Source organism: Chlamydotis macqueenii, chromosome 7 (assembly GCF_036417535.1).
Source record: "Chlamydotis macqueenii isolate bChlMac1 chromosome 7, bChlMac1.mat, whole genome shotgun sequence".
In the NCBI taxonomy this organism is placed as follows: Eukaryota; Metazoa; Chordata; class Aves; order Otidiformes; family Otididae; genus Chlamydotis; species Chlamydotis macqueenii.
The window spans coordinates 8,169,357-8,190,349 of record NC_141562.1 but is presented as its reverse complement, the minus strand read 5'-3'; the positions used below and the strand labels follow the sequence as shown (position 1 = coordinate 8,190,349).

Below are 20,993 nucleotides of genomic sequence, written 5' to 3'. Positions count from 1 at the left end.
GTCCTTGACCTCAGCAATAGCTACATCCCTCCATAGTCAAGATAAAGAAGAGATAAAACAAGCTGCTTTCTTTTTTCAAATTCAGATTGTGTTGTTTTCATTTATTATTTTGTCAGTCTTCTCTTCACAATCTTCAACATGGCACGTTTTCCCTTTTAGATCTGAGATTATATCAATATGTTCAAATTATTCCCCGGTAAACAAATGTGGTTCCTATGGCTTCATGAGGGAAGTGACACCTCTGTGTTTGATGAATAGCTAGGAGAACAAAGCTTAAGCTATTGTGTTTTCATAGGTAAAAGAAACATCACAGTGTCTACAACTTCCCTTGCTTCCCGACACATCTGTCAATTTACATACCTGTTAAACGTGTCAAGACTGTATTTTACCTGCTGCATCTTTACATTTCCAAGGATCCTGCTGGGATACCTGGCAAGATGTCATGTTATGCACTAAACATGATACAGCCTATTACAGAAGAAATTTGCATTGCACTTTCTCAGGGGAGCTTTGCTTCTGTTCTTTATTCACTTGGATCTTGAAAGGAATACTTCACTCTCTGAAGTTTGAAGCCTGAGCTTTTGTTTGTTCTCACAGAGTGTGGATGAACGCCAGAGGTACAGAACAGTTATTCTTGTGGATAAGTAGAATGTTTAATTGATGCTGGATAGTGGATCGGGAATGCTGGGACATCCATTTGAGACAGATTTGCATTGGGCAATGTAGCCTCTTAAAACTGTAGAAGAGAAAGTCATGACAGAGAGTGTAGTTCCTGCAAATTAGTTCTGATTCAACAGCTCTGTCACTGTGGATGTGTGCTATGTTTCATCCCCTTTCATACAGATGCCTTTCTGTGTGTACTGTACCATTCTAGAATCTCTAGGCAAAACATGGAGCTGAATACCACGTACTTCTGGTTTAGAGACAGGACTGCTGTTTGCTGTGTCAACTGGCAGCTTGTGTTTTAGTGATCAGAGGAAGAGTTACTCCTCTGGTATTCCGGTGGCCAAAACCAGAAAGAGCTCAATAAACAAATGCACGTTTAAAGAACAGTTAAATGTAAGCCTGCATCAAGGTAATAAGTACCCTAATTTGTAAAAACACACAAGAGCAGACAAGACACTCATACATCAGTCAAATCTTTGCTGGAACCTCAGGACATACTCAAAGTCAAAGCTATTTTAAGTTGCTTAGTATCCGAAGTGGCTGCAGGCCACTAGCTGCCAAAATAAAACTCTCACTATTGTCTCAAATGCCATTTTAGTCAGGCTTTATTGTTGCTGAACCAATCAAAAGCCCATCAAGGTTATTAAGCATTGTGGCCTTAGTTATATACAATGAAATGCATTAAGCAGAATTAACTTGAAAAAAAATAATGAAATCTTACCATAGTGGCCAATAGCAAAAGACATAAACCCCTCAGTTTACTCCTAATGCATGTAGGGGCAGACAAGACAAATTGTGTTTGTATGAGGAGGTCAAAAAACTGCATAGAATGTAGAAATCGAGAAGCCGACGTGAAAATGTGAAAGGCCACATTGATAGCTGAGATCTCTTACTTTAAACACAAAGAAAAATCCCACGTTATAAAACTATCTTAAAATGAATAAAAATTTGAAAAAGAGAAGTAGGGAAGAGGAAGGGAAACCTTTAAAGAAACTTTGCAGATCTGATCCTGCAAGCACTTAAAGCTACAGGGAGTTGTGCTGTGGAAGTTGACAGCACTGCCCACGTACACAGGCTGCCAGAATGCTAAGGATCAGTAACTCAGTTATGTTCTCAATTTTGATTTGCATTAAGGTTATTAAACAATTTGATACCAAAGAAGAACTCGCTCATGTGTTCCTTAAAAACTGTTGTCGTAACAAAACAATGTTTATTATTATACGACTCACCTTTCTGCTTCCATTTAATTCCTGCAGGATTCATAGCACGTGCTCTCTTGGCACAATACGTGATGCTAACTGAGAATAGAGTGAACAGATCTAACAGCTATTTTTAGATGAAGATTGGGAGGAGAGAGATTATTAGTCATACCATACAAGACTGAGAGCTGCATATTCTTCTAGCTATGCCAACACATCCTATTTAAAAGCCATATCCACATTCTGACTATCTTCTATATAGCTGGGATACATAGACTAGTCATGCTTCTAACAGGCTAAGCTGCGAACTCCAAAATATTCCTTTTTTTTTTTTTTTTTTAAACAAAGGACTGACAGTTTTCCAATCTGATAAGGTGGAGTTGAAGCAGGGAATGAAATGATTTTTCTTTCTAACTTAAGACAGAAGCATTCCCTTTCAAAAAAACCCCCACAGCCTTGCCTAGGGCACTCCCCTAAGCATTGCCTATATACTTCATTTCATTTCCCAGCTGAGATTCTTTTGCATTTGGCTTATTTTAATCACCTGGGTCTATTTAACTTGGCAAGAAGGGCTTGCTGTCTGCCTTCTTCCTTGAAGAGCCTATAAATTATGAATGAACAGCAGCCTTGCAAAGGCATTAAGCAGAAGGAGAGTTTCTGGTGTTAATTGAGGTGGCAGCATCCTAACATGGCCTGGCATACTGGAGACTGAGGTAAACTGGGTAGCTCAAGTGCCAATAGCCTTCTGCTCTTGTGGTACAGATTTCAGCACTGGGTGTCCTGAATTGTAAGTGCTTGGCTGGCTGTCTCACAAAATCTCTGTGCTGCTGTGGCATCATGGCTCTTGGTACCCAGGAGAGGTAGATTAAAGCTATTTTAGGTGTTCTCACATGTACTGTAATCTCGCTTCCTAACTACAGATGAAACATAGCCTGAGAGGCCACTTCAGAGTGTCCGTGTAGCTTGCCAGCTCAGCTCTGTTTTATATAAATGGAAGCTCTTCAAGGTGTCAGTGGCACATTTTGCAGATGTCCTGAGTGTTTATTTAAGGCAGGTTTTGTTGTCTCATGAAAAATGAAAAGCCAGAAATGGGGGGGGGGGGGGGGGAGTAAAACCTGATAGTAAATTGAAAATAATGAGACATTTTAATCAGGAAAATAGTAGCTGCAAAAAGTTAATTTTCTTTAGGTTTGGTTAGTGATATGTGCAAGGACTTTGATTTCCAGTTTCCTACAGTCCTCTGTCTTTACATTTAATTGGCCTTGCTCAGCTCTCCCATCTTGACACTGACAGGTATAAAAGCCATTGTCAAAGATAGTGGGATGTTTGCTCTATGGTGTAGGTTTTCTAGGCTTTTTTTTTTTTTGTTATTGTTTTTCCTGTTTTGTCCCTTCTGGCAATGTGTGGAATGAAATGGTGAATTTCTACCTGATGGCTTATCGCAGTGGGTTTTATTCCTTTGGTTGTCTAGAATTGTCTTCTGTTTTCTGAGAAAACCCATGATTTTGCCTTTGGAGCTGTTACACGTTTATTGTGGGTACAGTGTCGGAAAGTGACTCACTTAGGAAAAAAAAAATATAAGTTTCCTTACTTAACTTGTTCACAGTGGGAGAGGAACTGATGTCTCCAGTCTAGAGATAAGTACTTGGATTCATATGGGCATTCACCAGTTCAGTGCAACAGTTCTGCGGTGGAATTTCAAAGCATGTCTCCCTTTTCAGTAGGTTGTGCTCCTGGGGAAGTTTTGCAGCTGCTCCCAGGCACTGTGAACCTTGGTGCTTAGAAAGCCTGTGAAGGTTTGTTGGCAGCATCTGTACAAAAACCCACTTGCAAAAATTTCACAAAAGAAGGTGTCAATGCTGTTTTCTCCATAAAGAAAACACGTTTTATTTTCTAGTTAACCTTAGTGTCTGTCCATTCCTTTTCTTGTAATAGTATATTATAGTCTCTGGTAACTGATAGCTTGTGTCCTGTCTCTGGTTTCTAGCCTTTCTGACTATGGAAAAGAACATTTTGTTTTAATATTTTCTTCTATCCCAGAGATCCCGAAGAGGGGTGTGTATTCACTCCCAGTGCATTAGCGTAGTTCTAGTGCTAGTGGATTCTTGATTTTCTGAAACGTTTTTTTTTTAAATGAGAAGAGGAAAATTTAACTTGTTGGTTTGGGGGTTGGGATCAGGAAGGGGTCAGGCATAGCTCAAGTCCTGGAAAAAGAAAAGGCCCTGGCTAATGCTGCAAGCTACCATATTAACACCTTCTCAGTTGTATAGGCCTCCCTATATATTTTTGTCTGCCTTGTAAATTAGGAGTTCCTTGGGGTAGGAAAGCTGCATCTATCCATCTGTTTATGCAAGCATTCTTGTTAGTATTTTAACACTCAGCCACTCAAATGCCGCCTGATCCTTCTCTCTCCCCCTCTGGAGTGGAGCTGAGGGGGCTGGCATGGGAACACGTGCTGCTCTCAAGGTGGTGCAGCAGCTGCACTTTGTGCACTGCCTCCCCGAGCTCCTGCTAAGTAGCATTTACTCTGAACCCAGGGCAGACTTATTTTTTAGGGCACAGCTGTCACTGTCATACTATATATTCACCCAGTATACAGATCTGCTCACAACAGAGCGTAGTAAGAATTCTCTGTGGGGCACTGAAAGCAACATGTGATACTTCCAGCCTGCCCGCTTGGTTTAAGCTGGGGAGGTTGGAAGTCAGACGCCTGCCTTTGTAGGAAATTTCTGAGGGCTGAAAATTCACATCTCTGAAGCAGCAAGTGTTCCTCCGCTTTTCTGAGTGAGGTGAAAGATGCTTGGCTTTGCAAGTTGAAGTCTGTGCTTGGGCTTGAGGGGATAAAAAAATACTATTAAAATTAGACCTCTCAGTGGTACCCTGGCTTGGATTTTGTAAATCAATTGACAGAAATAGCTGTTCCTTGAATCTTTGGGCAACATCTTACTGCAGCCTTAGCTAAAGACATCTGCAACACCTACCATCTGAAAGCTGTGTTGTAATCCAGAGCAAGTGAGTTAAGACTATTACAAAGGTTTTCTGAAATAGTTCTGTCTAGATCTTGCCCAGACGTGTTTTAAGAAAAAAAAAACGTTGGTGGTCAAATTGAAAAATGCATATTTGTCCTAGACATTACTCAATTTCTCTACTTTTGTTAATAGAAGAGAGACTGAGATGAGAGCAAACTAGAATTTAGTGTGTAGACAGATACAGATTTGCAGTCTAATTCCAAGGCTTAATTAACATTCACCCTTCATTTAAAAATATTTTTATAAAACCTTTTTAAATAGAAAATAATCCCTAAAGATTTCGCAACAATACAGTGAAATCTTCTCTGTGATTATATTTAGTAAATTTTTAGTAGATCAGAGATGAGTTTTCAAAGGAAAATATCAACAGATAAACACTTTGCATTCCATTCCTTTCTGCTGGATCTTTAAAAATGGGAACAAGATAGCTTTGAATGTGCCTTGACACTTCAGATCTGGCTGCCCTATATCTCCATCTGTATGCTGGTATTTTGTCCCAAACAATTACTGACTGTTCTCAACGTCTGCTGTAAATGCACACTGTGCTTTCAGTTGGAAGTCTCCCAGGGAAGCCTGTTACCTTCTAACTAAAATAGATATAATTTTGTATTTTGCCTTGAAGATTTTATTCAGATTATACATTCAGACTTTAATAATGCCATCTAAAGCTCTACAGAACCAAATAATCTACATAGCATGCCCTTAGCCAGTGGGAAGATTGGAGGCAGAAGTAATTGTTTCCTAGTACTTACTGTGGTTCTGAATTACAAATACGATGAACTAGATCCATATTTTATACTTGTGAGTTTTACTGTTTATGAAGCTAGGATAAGCTGAATTTTAGAGGTAAAATGGCATCAATGGAGTGCTGGCTCCTGAAATGGGAATTGGAAAGGTAGAGCTGTCTGAAGGAATCCAGCCCAGAATTTTTGACCATTATACTTAGCTGAAGATATGACTACAAATCCCTTTCCTTTCATTTTCAGGTAAAGGAACACTGGCTGGTAAGCCATGATTGAACCTATTTCCTTATCTTTCACAGTATGGTTCTCTTGTAGCCCTTTGCTCTGAGAGGGTGTTGCAATTGTCATAGTTAGAAATTCATATAAATAACAAATTCAAAGTTACCCAAGACATTTTCTTTGATAGATTCTTCTGATGAATATATTTTTCACTTAGTTAGTGTTTTCTAAAATGAATAGGCAGAAAATAGACCACTAGAGTAAGCGAAATCAAGTCACTAGTTATAACCATCCCCTCCACCTAAATTTTATTCTAATTCTAGGACAGTTGAAGTTACCTGCTGTATCTTTACTATGAGATGTAACATTTAAATTTGGGGCTGCAAAAAGCAGAAATGTGAGAAACTGAGAGGGAAGTCAGTATGTTACAGCTATCTTAAACTAGTCTCAGATCTAAACTGTTTTATCCTTTCTGTGGAAGCTTTGTTTCTCTGGGCTTATTTTGTTTGAAGCATCACTGAGGAGTGGAAGGAGAAACAAACATGCTAAGTAAGAATTCCCAAATTAGGGCAGACATTTGACTTTCAGTAACTGGGTTAATGTTAAAAAAATAGTCTTTGTTCTTGATGAGCAAAAGGGGGAGTTCCCAGCCTTTGGAACCAGCTATCTGGAGACTGGAAGTATCAGCATTGCACAGTTAACATTTTGTGGCAAGAACTTGCGTGTTTCATGAAGAGGTGAAAAGTAATATCTTGGAAGAGTAATGTGTGAAGATTATTTATTTTAAAATCTTTATCAAGAAGGCTCAAGCCTTGTTGTCTGCCTGACTGGCAAACAGTTTATGTTAATAGAGAAAAATGATAAATTGAGAAAAACTCATAAAGTAGGACACTTTTCAGTCTAAGTCTTAACTGACTGATCTATCACAGTTTGGCTTCTGTTCACGTTTTGCCTTCTCCTGACCTCTCATTTTATTACAGATTCTGTTTCTTGACATATTTGGGGGACTGAGCAGGGAAGGGTCTTTCAGTATACTGTGGGTATACCTTCAGTATACATGTAGGTACGCAAATAATCCATATTTTTTATAGACTTCTGCATTCTGTGTACTTTGCACAATGCAAGTCAATGAAATGCATAGAAGCTAATGTTTGTATAATAGGTTAGGAAAACTGTGCTTGTAATATGGATCTGTTGTTTCTACTAATCTCTTTCTATGAGGGTGCGTTAGTCTGTGGAATAAAACTCCATCATTGAATCTACCACAAAATATTTTTACCACCCATCATTTCCTTAACATGAGAAAAATACATCAGGGAATGGCACTGCCATTATCAGTGAACTCTACTTTGCGTGCAAACATTCTGTGGCTGTCTTTCACTTAGAAAACACAGAACTCTCACTGCTTTTATCTCTAATGAAAAGCTTTAAAAAGTTGTCTTGTCCAGTCAGATCCATTCCAGGATGTTATTTACAGTGCCTAATTCCAAAATAATCTCTATTTTTAAGTAGAATGTCCAAGTATTCAGGGTGCTGTGTTCTAGCACCCTGATACTAGAGCTTGTGTTCTAGTAAATTGACAACTCCTGTTGTCAGACTGCACTGACAACTAAACTGCCAGCTTCAATACTGAGCACCTTTAACGGTATGTTAAGAAAGGGTTGTTTTTTTTTTTTTCCTTTTTTTCTTCTTTGGCTTTGCCAGTGAAAAAGCACGAACAAGCAGTCTAGGGAATTGTTTTGAAGGACTTTTTTGTTTTGAGTATGTACATATTTTTAAGTGTTTTGAGGTCATGTTAGAGAAAGCAGGTAAAGGAATTTCACTTCACACTTGATGAGGAAAAGTGTTTGGATTTCTTCTGGGTTTTGGTTTCCTTAGGAATTTAATTTCACAGTTTCAGCCTGACTGAATTCACAGAGGAATTTTGGCTCATAATCAGACACATCTTTCTTTTATGTTCACTGTGCTGAAGGAACAGAGGTTTTGACTACAGCCTTTGTTGTAGCATTTGAGGTTATCCTTGGGATTTTTTTTAGAAGTGAGGAATGTAAGGAAGTGAGTACCTAAAAATATGAGGAAAGACCTATAGCTTATGTCTATGCTTTTTAAGTACTGAGTACTGAAAGCAGAAAGCAACTCTGCTGTCCTGACTGAAATTTGTCTGGCTGATGGTATGCGAAGGCTCTTCTGTTTCAGTTGGAGTTCCCTAATGGAGTCAAGTTTCCTAAGTAGCTGTACTGTCTCAATGTCATCCAGATGCAAGCTGAGAGGGTTGTGTAAAATTGAGGTCAGGATACTGTCCAGTCAGAGAAGATGCAGTTCCCAGGCCATCTGGGGCTAACAAAATATGGTGGCATAGTGAACGACCAGAATTTCTGAACTGTTGTCTCAGTAGTTTGGTTTGTAGCTGAAGCATTGTGACTTCTTATTTATAAAAGTGCTGGTCTGTCTTTGGAGTGTCAGGTCCAACAGGTTGATGAGGTCATCTTGGGTACATAGTAATCTGTCTTGGTAATGGAGCTATAATTGTATGTGGATAAGGTTAAGCAGAACGATTTCCTATAAAGCTCATTATAAAAGAACCAGAGCATATCCAAGGCCCCTCACACACATTCATTTTCTGTTCACTCGGTATAATGAATTCATTTGGGAGAAATGGTTTTTAGGGGGAAAAATACAATAAAATCATGCAGTAGATAGTGGTTCATTAGTTTTCTGCCTTTGAGTAATGTCTCTATATGCTACTCCAGTATAAAGACTGATAATTATCCCCGTGAGGAGGAGATACTGTGTGGTAAAGGAACCACTACACTGGGCTTAACCTCTGGAAATGCAAGTAATGAAAAGTAGATGTTGTCCTGGACCTTTGCAGAAATGTGTCTTAACTTTGAGTTTGTTTAATTTGCATAAATTTTGTTGTTCCGCCCATACAATTATAGATACAGCTAGTGTTGTATCTATTACTGTATATATTGCTGTATCTAATCCTCATTATAATTCTGGGCAAGTTCTCTATAAGTGCTTCGTGTACAGAATAACTTACCCTGATATGACTTCTTTTTTTTTTCCCCACACAGATCACCCCTGGCAGCAAGGCAGCACAGTCACAGATGAACCAAGGGGACCTGGTGGTAGCCATTGATGGAGTCAACACTGACAGCATGACCCACTTAGAGGCCCAGAACAAGATCAAGTCAGCCAGCCTCAACTTGAGCCTCACTCTTCAGAAGTATGTTGATATAAGTTAGTCATTGCGTTCCTAAGGGCATTCTATGAAACTCTTGACAAAGGGATATAAGTGTTTTATCTCTGTCTGTTAGATTTATTTGAAGTGTTCATGGCACAAATATGAGATGGAAAGCCAAAATCTGGTAGAAATCAGTATGGATTCTTACGGAAATCAGTGTGGTTGATTTTTTGAGTGTATCTATCTGTGTTGAATTTAGTCCATTGAATACAGATGTAGTCCCATATCCATTCAGGCATCTGTCAAAAAATAAGTCCAACAATGTTGTTTCTTTTATTCATTCCCATGTAGACAACACACAGTTTTGTTCAGTTAATTTATGAACGACTGTTCTGGCAACAACCATCGTAACAAGTGTTAGGAGTGGATGGGAGGATCCTGTCATTCACAGGGTGAATAATTACAGCAGGCTGAGAATTCGTGTTAATGGTCTGGCACCAGTGAGTTTGAAAGTGGCCTCTCTGCATCTGACAGAATAAGAAAGGTGTAGCCTGAGTGCAGGAAAGGAAGTCAGTAGATGTGTAGTCATAGAGATGTGATAAAAGTTGTCTTGTCATTGAGAAAGCAGAACCTCTTCACATAAGAGGTCTCTTAACTTCTCCTGGTTAATGTTGCTTCCAAGGAAGCTTGTTCTTAAGTCAGATAACCTTGCACAGAGATTTTATATAATAGTTGCATTAATATTTAAAGCTGCATAATTATATAAAGCACAGTAACTGCTACTTTTATTGTATTGTGGAGAAGATGACTTTTACATAGGCTTAGGCAGACTGGTACAGAAAGCAGGTTGTATTGTGGAAGTACAATTTCTGAGAATATACCAGAAAATCTCATACATGCATGTGCAGTAGAGCTAAGCAGGACTAACTACTGAACTACTAAACTAACACCAGGAAGTCTAGTGGCTACATCATTTAAAAGAAGTGTTTTACAGCATCCACTACAGTTTGTTTATTGTTTAATAATTGAAGTAGTTGTTAGTTTTTCTGTTAGTATTTTCAGATGGCTAAAGCTTTGTTTATTGTGGTATACATCATTTTTTTTGTCCACATAATTCTAGTGGAAGTATCATTATTTATTGCTTTCTCACTCTAGAGGTTTTCTTTTATTTTTTTAAGGCTTATCTTGTCTCTGGGTTCCAAAGCACTAGTATATGGTTCCGATAATCAACTTATGTGTATAATGAACAACCAAAGTAAGCAGTAATGGAGTGTTCCACAGACTGAATGTGCTTGCACATGTCAGATAATAGATGTAGATGAGTTAAAATGCGTTTCATATCAAGTAAAGTGATAGAAATACTATTGAGCACAAATAGGTCAGCCAGCTTCTTTGTTAGCAAGCGAGAACTTTCTCAGATGATGCTTTTCCTCTAAACTTACGCAGTTCATAGAATCACCTCTTCAGTATTACAGTTGTTTTTTGATGTGAGCTATTAGTTCCCATTGGTGACCCATTCAGGGAAAAACAAATGACGAAGAGTGAAAAGTAATTGGTTTTTTTTAAGAGTGTTATTTCTTAGATGATATGGGGCTATTCAAAAAGCTGTACTTGGAGACATTTGCACAATTCAGTATTGATACAAGCTAAACCCTATCAGGATGTGATCTCAGGCAACTAACTCAGGCATAGAACCCTATTAAAGATCCAGTAGCTCAGTGCCTTGAACAAAAGGTATCTCCACAATATTTGTGAAGTTAGATTAATCTCACCTTGAAAAATCATTTTTCCTAGGCACAAATTAGTTAATTTAGCTAAGGACAAAAGGATTGTGTCAGCTTAGTCACCTGCCCAAAATTTACAATGAAATATACTTTCTTTCCAATTAAAATAATTTTACAAACATGATATTGGTGAGAAGAACAACAGTTAACATGAAAAATACAGGAGCAGTTATAAGTGATAGTAATTTTAAACGAAATAAGAAGAAAAGAGGAGAAAGACAAAATCTCCTGGGACTTGGTTACAAGGAAAATGACTGTGCTAAGAGATAACTTTTACTTTTTTAGACATCACAACATGACTTGCAGCAATGAAATTGGAGTGTTCTACTACTGTGAAAACAAAGCTAGTTTCCATAACAATCATAGAGAGGGTACACTCAGTTATCTGACTTGCATAAAGGTTTGGAAACATTGGAAATCCTTTCAAATGGAAAAGGCATATATGTGCATTAGGAAACTGTCTGTTGTGATGGAAAAACTTAAGCCCTAAATTTTGGTGATCTTGGACATTTATGTGAAGTAGGTTATTTATTTATTTGTTTATTTGTAGTCTCGTGGCTCTACAGAATATGTTTCAAGGTCATGGAATGCCTTACCAGGCAATCTTTGGCTTGGTTTTGCTGTTCCAGCACGGGAAGTAGAAGTGAACTTGCTTGTTTAGTCTATAAGGCCATGGAAGAAGCAGTGGAACGTGAAATCTAGACATAAATGCTCTGAGACAGAAAGCCTTTTATTTTTCTAATGGCTTTTGGCTCTCAAGAGTGAGGGCCTTTCCTTTTATTGATCCTGGCCACGAAGGTTTCATGAGCATTGTTTATAACCTGACAGTCCAGACAGTATTTGCTGCTACTCACTTTTATTATCACACTTAAGTTCCCTGTGGGGTTTCTTTTTCAGGGTGGGGAACTGATTATTTTTTATTTGAGCGTCAGGAAAAGCTGTACATGGTGTCAGCACTTGTGCAGGACATCAAATTGTAAGACATCAAGCATAGCAGAAGGGAAGCATTAAGAATGCCCATTCGTACTTGCCTAACAAAGAGTCGGCACTTCTCTAGCTATACAGTTTTTCTTCAAGTACCATCAATCTGCACTGTTCAAGGTACACTAACATAGCTCTTCAGTGAGTGCTTAGTGAGCAGTGCTGGCCTGAGTGGAATTCTCCGTGTTTCAGTTATGTCAATATCCCATCATGGGTTCAGGACTTTGGGGATATCAAGATTTTTTTTTCTGACAGCTTCTCCCTGTTAAATTTGTTCTCATCACATCACCAATGCTATGTTTTCACATGAAACCACAAAATTGGGATGGAGATGTCACCAGCTTTGCCAGACGTTTGATCAGGCAGCCAGAACTTGTCTTGTTACTGGCTTGAGTGAAATGGTGCATTTTCTGAGTGCTCGTTTTCAATGTCTGGCTGCCTAGTTCTCCAGAGCCTGCAGTGTGCCTCTCTGTGTGGCCTCTGAGAAATTAAAGGATGCAGAGAGGCGAGGAGCAGGGAGTTGAAGTATTTAGACCTGTGATCCAGTGGTGTGGAAAGGTATGGGACCCTCCAGATCAGCTCTGCTTCCTTCAGTTTAGAAGACAAAATACATCTAGGAAGGGAATTCTCTCTTGCTAAAGAAGAGAGCAGCAGTGAGAGGAGAAGGAAAGAAATGGCTCTGGCACTGCGCCCTGTTACCCGGTGGGACTCCATGGGGCATAATAGTGTTCAGGCAAACAGGGCTGATATTCTGTAACATCAGATACTAGATGCAGCCGGCTCCTTAGAAGGCTGCATTGCTCTGGATGTGCGGAGGGGGCATTGTGCTAGGTCTGCGAGACAATGCCATGGAACACATGATCATGCTCTGTCATGACCCGAGTTGTGGTGGAAAAAGACATGGCTTTGCTTTTAATCTTTTTGTGATCTCCTGGAGTTTAGTTCTCAGTCATTTTTCAGTGTCAGTTTCTAATCAGTTATTTGAGCTACACAGCTGCCCCCAGGCATTTTAGTTCTGGGCCAGTCAAAGTTCATCTTGAACTGGCTGGCTGTTCCACAGATACCAGGCTGTCCTGTAGTATTTGGTTCACAGGTGAAAAATGAAATGCGTGCAAAATCTATTTTTATTTCATACAAAGGGGTTTATTTCTAAAATTCTCAGTAAATGCAGTGCACGCGAGTGCAGTATTATTTGTCAACTTGTTTTACTGGAGCATCCACAACATTCATTTGATCTTAACTCAAGGAATCTGATCAGCCTCCTTGGAAGGGACTCACCAAATGTACTGGCTTAGTTTTGGAAAGTGCTGTAACGTGAGTGCCCCTCATTCTGCTGGCACAAACATTCCAGTGACATTCTAAGACTCCTGCCTTGGTGTCACCCTGTGCTGCTGGAGAGGAGCAGGGGAGGCACAGGCTTTCTGTGCGTGGTGTGCGTTGACACAACCTCCCGCTCCCAGGGCACCCCAACGATGCTACCATTTGCTTCTGAACAGTCACAATTGACTGTCTTTTGCTGGTAAATCATGAGCTAAATAATCCTTTTCTCTAGTGAAAGGGAAAGTGTCAGAGGCAAAGCTGTGAGAGCCTTACGGTAAATATTTAATAGCTTTCCTTTTTTGTGCAGCACCAAAAGATGGCTGATCCTGCAGTATTTATTTCAGGCCTGCTATAAATAAAGCATGTGGTGACAGCAAACTGCATGCAAGGAGAATTCAGTGGTTATTGTAAACTGCTTTCTTTTGTCTGAAGCTGTGAATAGTAACCAATTCTATGGAAGTTTTAAATCAGAACCAGATTTAGGCTGCGTTTATGCTCAGAAGAATTAGAAGAGAGTATCTATCCCAGTTTAAGAGTAAATTAAAACTATATAAACAATACTGATGAAAGCACGGTCTGAAATAGTAGTAATCAGACTATTCTGTAGAAACATTTCTTAAAACCATGATTAGTAAAAACAAATGGAAAATGAAAATATGGATTTGGATTTTTTTTTCCCCTTTTTTGAATGATTCCATTACATTCATCAGACTAATGATGCTTTCATTTAGGGACTGCTCACATACTAGAGGTAAAATCTGAGCACATATGAATGTGACTTTTTGTTTGTTTGTTTTGAAAGGAACACTAATGCTAGTGATAATTGGCTAGTGTTTGTGTTCAGCATTGTGAAGGTATCTCCTCAAATCCATTATTGGAGTGACGTTTTTACCTCGCTGTTCCTGCCTTTCTGACTGCAATCTTAAAACTACGGAAAGCCCAGTACCAAATTACCGCTCCTTACTGCAGCAACACTTTTACACTCAGGAGTCCCACCTGGGACTGAGTAGCTAGCATAGAAGCACTTAAAAGTTCAGGGAACAAGGACCACATCAAGACTGCAGTAAGGATCTCTGAATTACTGGATGCAGAAGTGAGGTGGTGTGACCATGTCAGACTGGATTAAGGATATGAATGCTGCCTCCTATCAGAACACAGTATTTGCAACTCAGCCCTAAGCATTGACAAAGATGTGCCATTTGCATTTTATAACACATGAGTAGAAACGATGAACTCTTACTGTATTTTCAAGTACAAATATGTTCATATTGCTATAGAAATATAGCCTGAAATCAGATAAGACTTTAAAAAAATGAAATAAGAGTATAAAAAGAAAAACATTTAAAAATGAAGCTCTGTCCTTTAATATGTTCCCTTGAGTTCTACAGAAATTATGTTTAAATATGCGAATTTAAGGATTTAAGAGTTAAATTAAGAACACATTGGCTAAATATCAGAAAGAAATAAATTCAAAGCTGGTGCTGTGTTAGATATTCCATGTGATGGTCACTGGAATAGTTATGACCTAGACTGTACCGAGTACCGAGATCTGTGACCATGTTGGCCGTCTGTGTCTGAGCCCTCCACAGTTCACTTAGTGAGCACCTCCATCTGTAGGTAACTGCATGGACCTGTACTGAGGAGATGCATTACAAAATCTGCCTTTGGAAAGATAGGAAAAGCGGAGTAGTCAAACAGCTGCTTATGTGCTTTACTGAATGACAATGTGTGTAAATTCAAAATTTTAGGCAGATTAGTAGAAAAAGCAGAGGAACACTGATAGTGGATGTGACGTGCGATGCTAGTTAGTTTATATTTCTTAATACATGACTCTAGAACTTTGAGAGCCATCTGCCTCAAATAGCCAAGGTTTCCTTCCCAAGCTGCTGATGCTGTGTGCTCAAAGGATTAAAGAAGATGTATCCTAGTAGTGGATTAAGGAAGCTACCATGTATTACTGAGGGAGGGTGGTCCTCCCTCAGGGCTGTGAGTTACTGTCTTTGAGTAGTAACATTTAATGCTGTTAAAATTAATGAACAGCATTTTCCATGGAAAATGAAATAAAATATCAATGTCAGTCACTGTAATAAATATAAATATATTCCTTACATGAGCGGTTTAATTGAGTGGACTGCTATTTACACTCACTGCATAAAGTGTCCTTGTTAGTTTTAGAAAAGAGCCTGGAAATTGGATGTATGCCCAGGCTTTAAAGGGCAATGAAGTTTTCATTGCAACAAAATTCTATTTAGGGATTAGGACTTTTCTCAGAGTGCACATCAGTTTTTTTTCCCTCCAAATACCAGCTTAGAGGTGAGGTTAAAAATTCATCATTTTATTTGTCTGAGAAATATTCTCTGGATGAGCTAAAGATAATCTCCATATGAGTCTTTTCATATATTATATTGCACTCACCATGGAAAGGTCAGGGTGGGTATCACGGGCATGCCTCACCAGAATCAGTGGGCTGACACAACTTACTAAATGCATATGACAGTTGTAGTATTTCAGACAAACAGTTACTGGTTGCATTCTGCAGTGAGGAGGCTGATACGTTACCCAAAATGTTATGCTAGACAGGAAGGTTGCAATGTATTAGGGCTGGTACTTTTTCTTATTGATTAACATTGATTAGCTCAAGCGTGGTCATGTCAAAATGTAAATTACACACTTGAAGCTAATTGGAATAGTATTTTTAAGAAGTGGAATGAGAAATTGTTCAAACAGGTAAAATACTAAGGATTTACTAGATCAATCTTGTTATGCAGTATTTGTGCTTGTGAGGTTTGTAGTTTCCTTTGAATCCTTTTTTACTGTGGTATTTCTTGGCCACCAGCCACTATAAAAGCTGTTAGGCCTCTTTTTTTTTTCTTTTTTTTTTCTTTTTTTTTTCTTTTTTTTTTTTTTCCACAAAATCTTAATGATTGGTGGCCCCATTGTTTCTTATTGCAAGAGCAGAGATACGCCCCGGTCTGTTTTGCCTGACTTCCAGGCATCTTCAGGGGCTGGCTGCCTCTTCATGTCTGTGCTCTCCTCACCGGTGTCTGTTCAGCATGGCAATGCTGAGCGCTGGGTACAGGCTGGCTCTGTGGTGTTTCTGCATTACAGTAATGACAACTTCAACAGTACATGAGTACCTCAAAAAGGAACAAGTTCTTTTGACAAGTCCTGGCTAATTTTCTTGACTTAGCAGTCTTAAGACATAGAGTTACGTTTTCAGTCAAAGTCTCTCAGATACAGGCATTAATGGAAAGCTCGTTGCAGTGTTTTAGCTTGGAAACAGAAAAAGTGAAGGCCTAAATGGGGCAGACTTTAGTTAAGATCTAATTATCCATGTTCACTATTTTTTCTCTCCCATATATGTCAATTGGAAGTGCTCTAAAAGCCATGTGGCACACTGTAAGGTCCACATCCCAAGTAAGAGGAGTTATGGGAAAATCAGCTAAGTAAACATGCTTCATTAACAGCTTCAGGAAAGTAAAGAGACTAATTTGTGGTCAAGATGCTCAAAGTGAGTTAGGCTGTTGCTTTTAGATGATGTTGAGTGGCAAGGGAAAAAATAGATTTTATCTGCATAGTAATAGAAATCTGTTTGGATTTGGATGCCGCTTGAATTCCTCTGTGTGAAAAGAAGGCAGTCACAAAGCTTTATTATTTTTTTTGTGAATCATCATATCCTTGAAGATTGGCTGTGATTCCCTGATTCTGGAGCTGGCTCCTTAGGGTGAATGCTCTACAGCAGTCCCCAGTGCTGCTCTGAAACCTGTACCTGAATGACTTTCCCCCTTAAGGAAGCTGGTAAGAGGCCAAGAGTTGCAGGGCTGCAGTGGAGCCTGATGACACTTGAATGGGAGTAGGCTAAGTCTCAGGTACGCTGTCTACATGTCAGGTGAAAATGAAACAGGGGAAATCACTATGGTTCACTTCATGTATTTTTCAGTTAAAGAACTTGTATAAATGTTTGATACTTGATTCTTCAAAATTGTTATTTTTTTATGTTTACTGGGGAGAGTTGAGTCACTTCTCAAGACCAGGATATGTTAGGCTACAAGTACAGAATTTTTATTCAGTGCCTCTTCTACTCTTTATTAATAATAGCTAATTCTCTGCTCTACACTATTAGATCCTTTCGTAACCCAAATATTTTTTTCTGCTCTTCTTAAACTAACAAATTATTCTATTATTTGTATGTGTACCGTAAACATTTATTTTTAACATCTCTCAGTAATTGTAAATAATCGATATAATAATGGAATCATTAATAATAAATAATTATGCTGAACTTAGAGATTTCAAGTGAGATATTATGTCTGAAGGTTATATACCATTAAGCTTTGATCCCTCTCTGATAATTTCGATTGTATTTCAGCCTCTCACTTTTGATTCTTTACCACCATTCTCTATAGCTAGCTCAGTGACAAAGCTTTAAACTAGGCTCGAAGCAGGAGGGGGATAATACCAGGCTTGCCTGTGACAAGCTGTGGGATGGCATGCCAAGATTAGAGGGATAGGGTAATAGTGAGGGCTTGTTGCTCTGAGATGTGCTGCGTACACTGCAGCACAGTGGAAGTCTTACGGACATGAGCCAGGGGCTCCTGAGGCAATAGGAGCCAACAGGGAGACACCAGAGAAATACATGTGTGCCTCTTTTCTAAGCCCGTGATGTATCTTCTGAGGCTAACATAATTTGCTTGATTTGATTTCTAGAAAACATTCTTTAGATGACCTAAAGAAATAGGCAAGTGAGTGTTAGAGTTAAAAAAAAAAAAAAAAAAAAAATTCTGCCCTGCAGAGTAACAGAAATAACAAGCAGCTGTGGAGCCCCCAACATAAGAAGGACATGGACCTGTTGGAGAGGGTCCAGAGGAGGCCACAAAGATGATCAGAGGGCTGGAGCACACTTCCTGTGAGCACAAGCTGAGAAAGCTGGGGCTGTTCAGCCTGGAGAAGAGGAGGCTCTGGGGAGACCTGATAGCGGCCTTCTAGTACCCAAAGGGGGCCTACAGGAAAGATGGGGAGAAATTCTTTAGCAGGGCCTGTTGTGATAGGACAAGGGGTAATGGTTTTAAAATAGAAGGAAGCAGATTCAGACTGGACATAAGGAAAAAAAATTTTACACTGAAGGTGGTGGAACACTGGCACAGGTTGCCCAGAGAGGTGGTGAATGTCCCATCCCTGGAAACGTTCAAGGCCAGGTTGGACAGGGCTCTGAGCAACTGATCTGGTTGGAGGTGCCCCTGCTCCTTGCAGGGGGATTGGACTGGATGACCTTTGAAAAGGTCCCTTCCAACCCAAACCATCCTGTGATTCTGTGAATCCAAATTCTGCATTTAGCTAATTTATTACTGAGGTGAGAGTAATGGCTTCCTATCTGTAATCAACACCTCTGAGTATTTGAAGCACTGTGGTTTTCCTCCACTGTGCTGAAAGTACTTCTATTCATCTTAATGGTTTTGCTATTATTTTAAAAAAAGCTTTGAGAGGAATATCTGATGCTTTTTATCTAATCAGTAATAGCTACAGAAAACATGTAAATGAGAACTAGAAAGTAAGAGGACCCATATCCTCTCTCCAATAGAATCCTGTTTCAGCCTAGTTAAAAAGTTCTGCTTGTGAATCCCATGCTATTCAAATTGAGTTAGTGTGGATATCTAGAAAAGCTGTGCAAAACTCCTGGAATGAAATATGAAGTCAAATGTGCGTTTGAATTGGGTTAACATTAAAAATTCAGGTAAGTAGCATCATGATTATAATCTATGGATGAATGGTCTCCAGCAAAAGTAGTAAAATATCGTATTTGAACTTAAAACAAAACAGTTCAGCTGTGTGGGAGATTTGAATGATAATATAGTGACGTCAGCAAGGTTTTGCAAGCTACAGTATATCACTGTATAACTGAGTGATCAGTTTGATAATTCAGCATTAAAGCAAGCTCATTTTCAAATTCTTATGAGGTACTACTTATTACTTAGAAACAAAGTTATGGATTTGATATAAATTAATCTATTTTTTTCCCTTGCCAATACACCTCTACATCCAAATTCAATCCACGACAGCATTCATCCTGGGGATGAACCCACATTTCTGTACGGGATGCCTGAGTTTTCAGTAGTGATAAGTAGGGGACAGGTCTGGAAATGGTTTTAAAATAGCGCAAAGACAGGAAGAAAGATAACCTGCATGAGGAAAAAAAAGGTGTCCGTGCTCCATACAGGTTAAGGACAGTGCTTGCTGTGTGCATGGGGTGAGAGCCAGGCCTGTGCTGAGCATCCGTTATTCGTGCTCTTTGAGGAGCAGTCACGCATGGAGCAGAGCTGCAGGGATGCTGGCAGAGCCTCCTCGTTTGCCCATAGGAGCTGCTGTGATGGAGGAGTTTTAGGGTTGGTACTGAGTTCACAAAGTGGAGATGGAGGCACTGGGAGCCAGTTGCTCCATTCAGGAGGGAATGGGGGCTGGAGAGCAGAATGTGGGGCAGTTAAGAAAGAAGGGGTTTTGTGTAGCAGAAGGGAGGGAAGGAGTAAAGAAGATGCACCAGGTGCTGTGCAGATGCCACCAAAGCAGAAAGGGTCAGAGAGTGACCAGAAGAGTAGAACTTGCTTCTCCAACATTTTTTAATACATATTCCTTTTCAAAAATCTCAACTTTATGTGTACTCTCTCCAATTCCCTTCCTTTCCTTCCTCCCAGAAAACTCTCCAAGGCTTCTTCCCTTTTCATTTCCCTTTTTATCTCATAATGTTTGCTCTTGACTCAGATCCCTTCTAAGGGAAAATGGGTATTCCATACTTCCAAACAAATTCTCTTTCACAGTTTTTTTTTGGATAGCAGCTTCCCTTTAGGTTGGTGCCATTTATGCATAAGAAGTTTTTGTCCATATATTGCTGTGGGTATGAATATTGGGTCTGGAAAGCATAATTACCTGTCTTGCAATCTGAGTGCAATGCTAATATTTGCATTCACCATTGATACAGAGAGAGCAAAACTGCTGATGGAAATATTTTTCAATTTCATTGCAGGCACAGAAGATATCCTAAGAGACAGAAAGTAGGTCTCATCCTAGCCCCAAAGTGATCACAATTATATTTGAAGTACTGTGAAATGTTCAGGGATTTGTCTTTGTAATTCTCATTGGAGTCACTAAGACTGTTTGCTGATGTCCCAGGCAGGGCTTAGAGAATTAAACCATAGCATCACAAAACTCAAGATTTTCTGTGCAAGACTTAAAAACAAGAAGAAGCTTCTGTTTGGCTACTTAATTCACTGTATAGCTGAAAATTTAACTGACACATTACTGGTCAGAGCATTTATCAAGTGGACATCTGAAATTGATAACCACGAGTAATATTTCTCTCTCTTTTGTGCCCCTGACAAACTGTCAGGAATATTATTGAATTAAATAGATACATCATCAGAAGCCTTGATGCTGTCATCAGAGCCCTACGTGCTCTGCTGTTTTGCATCTTCCTGTGTGCTCACCCACTCCACTCCAGAACGACTCCATTTCAATTAGGTAATAAGTAAAGTATGTAAAATGTTTTCTAAGCATTTCTAACCCTAATCTAGTCTGTTTTATTACCTTTCCAAGCACTTGACCCTTTTCCATTTTCTAGCGATTTGAGATATTAAGATAGTTATTAAGATGCTCAAAAAAGTATAACTAAGTGCTCATGTGTAATAAAATGAAAGCAAAAGCTTACTGTAAAAAAAGAAATGTTGATTTTAGCTCTCCTGAGAATTAGAAAGGAGAAGATAGACACTGACTGGTGAAGATATGAAATATATAAAAAGCCCCATGAAGATGAAAAAGAGCTATTGTCTGTTAGATCATGTCACCTCTGTAAGTACAGTATTGTGCTCCCCTGAGGA

General features: G+C 39.2%; 1 protein-coding gene across 2 annotated transcripts in view; it reads left to right on the top strand.

The window, feature by feature from the left end:
* LDB3 (LIM domain binding 3) overlaps positions 1-20,993 on the top strand; it is a 128,470-nt gene that overhangs the window by 30,128 nt on the left and 77,349 nt on the right. For both annotated transcript variants that reach the window (XM_086752172.1, XM_010117127.2), the window contains exon 3: positions 8,934-9,085. In XM_086752172.1, the coding sequence (XP_086608298.1) occupies positions 8,934-9,085 (152 nt within the window). The remainder of the gene's footprint in view (positions 1-8,933; positions 9,086-20,993) is intronic.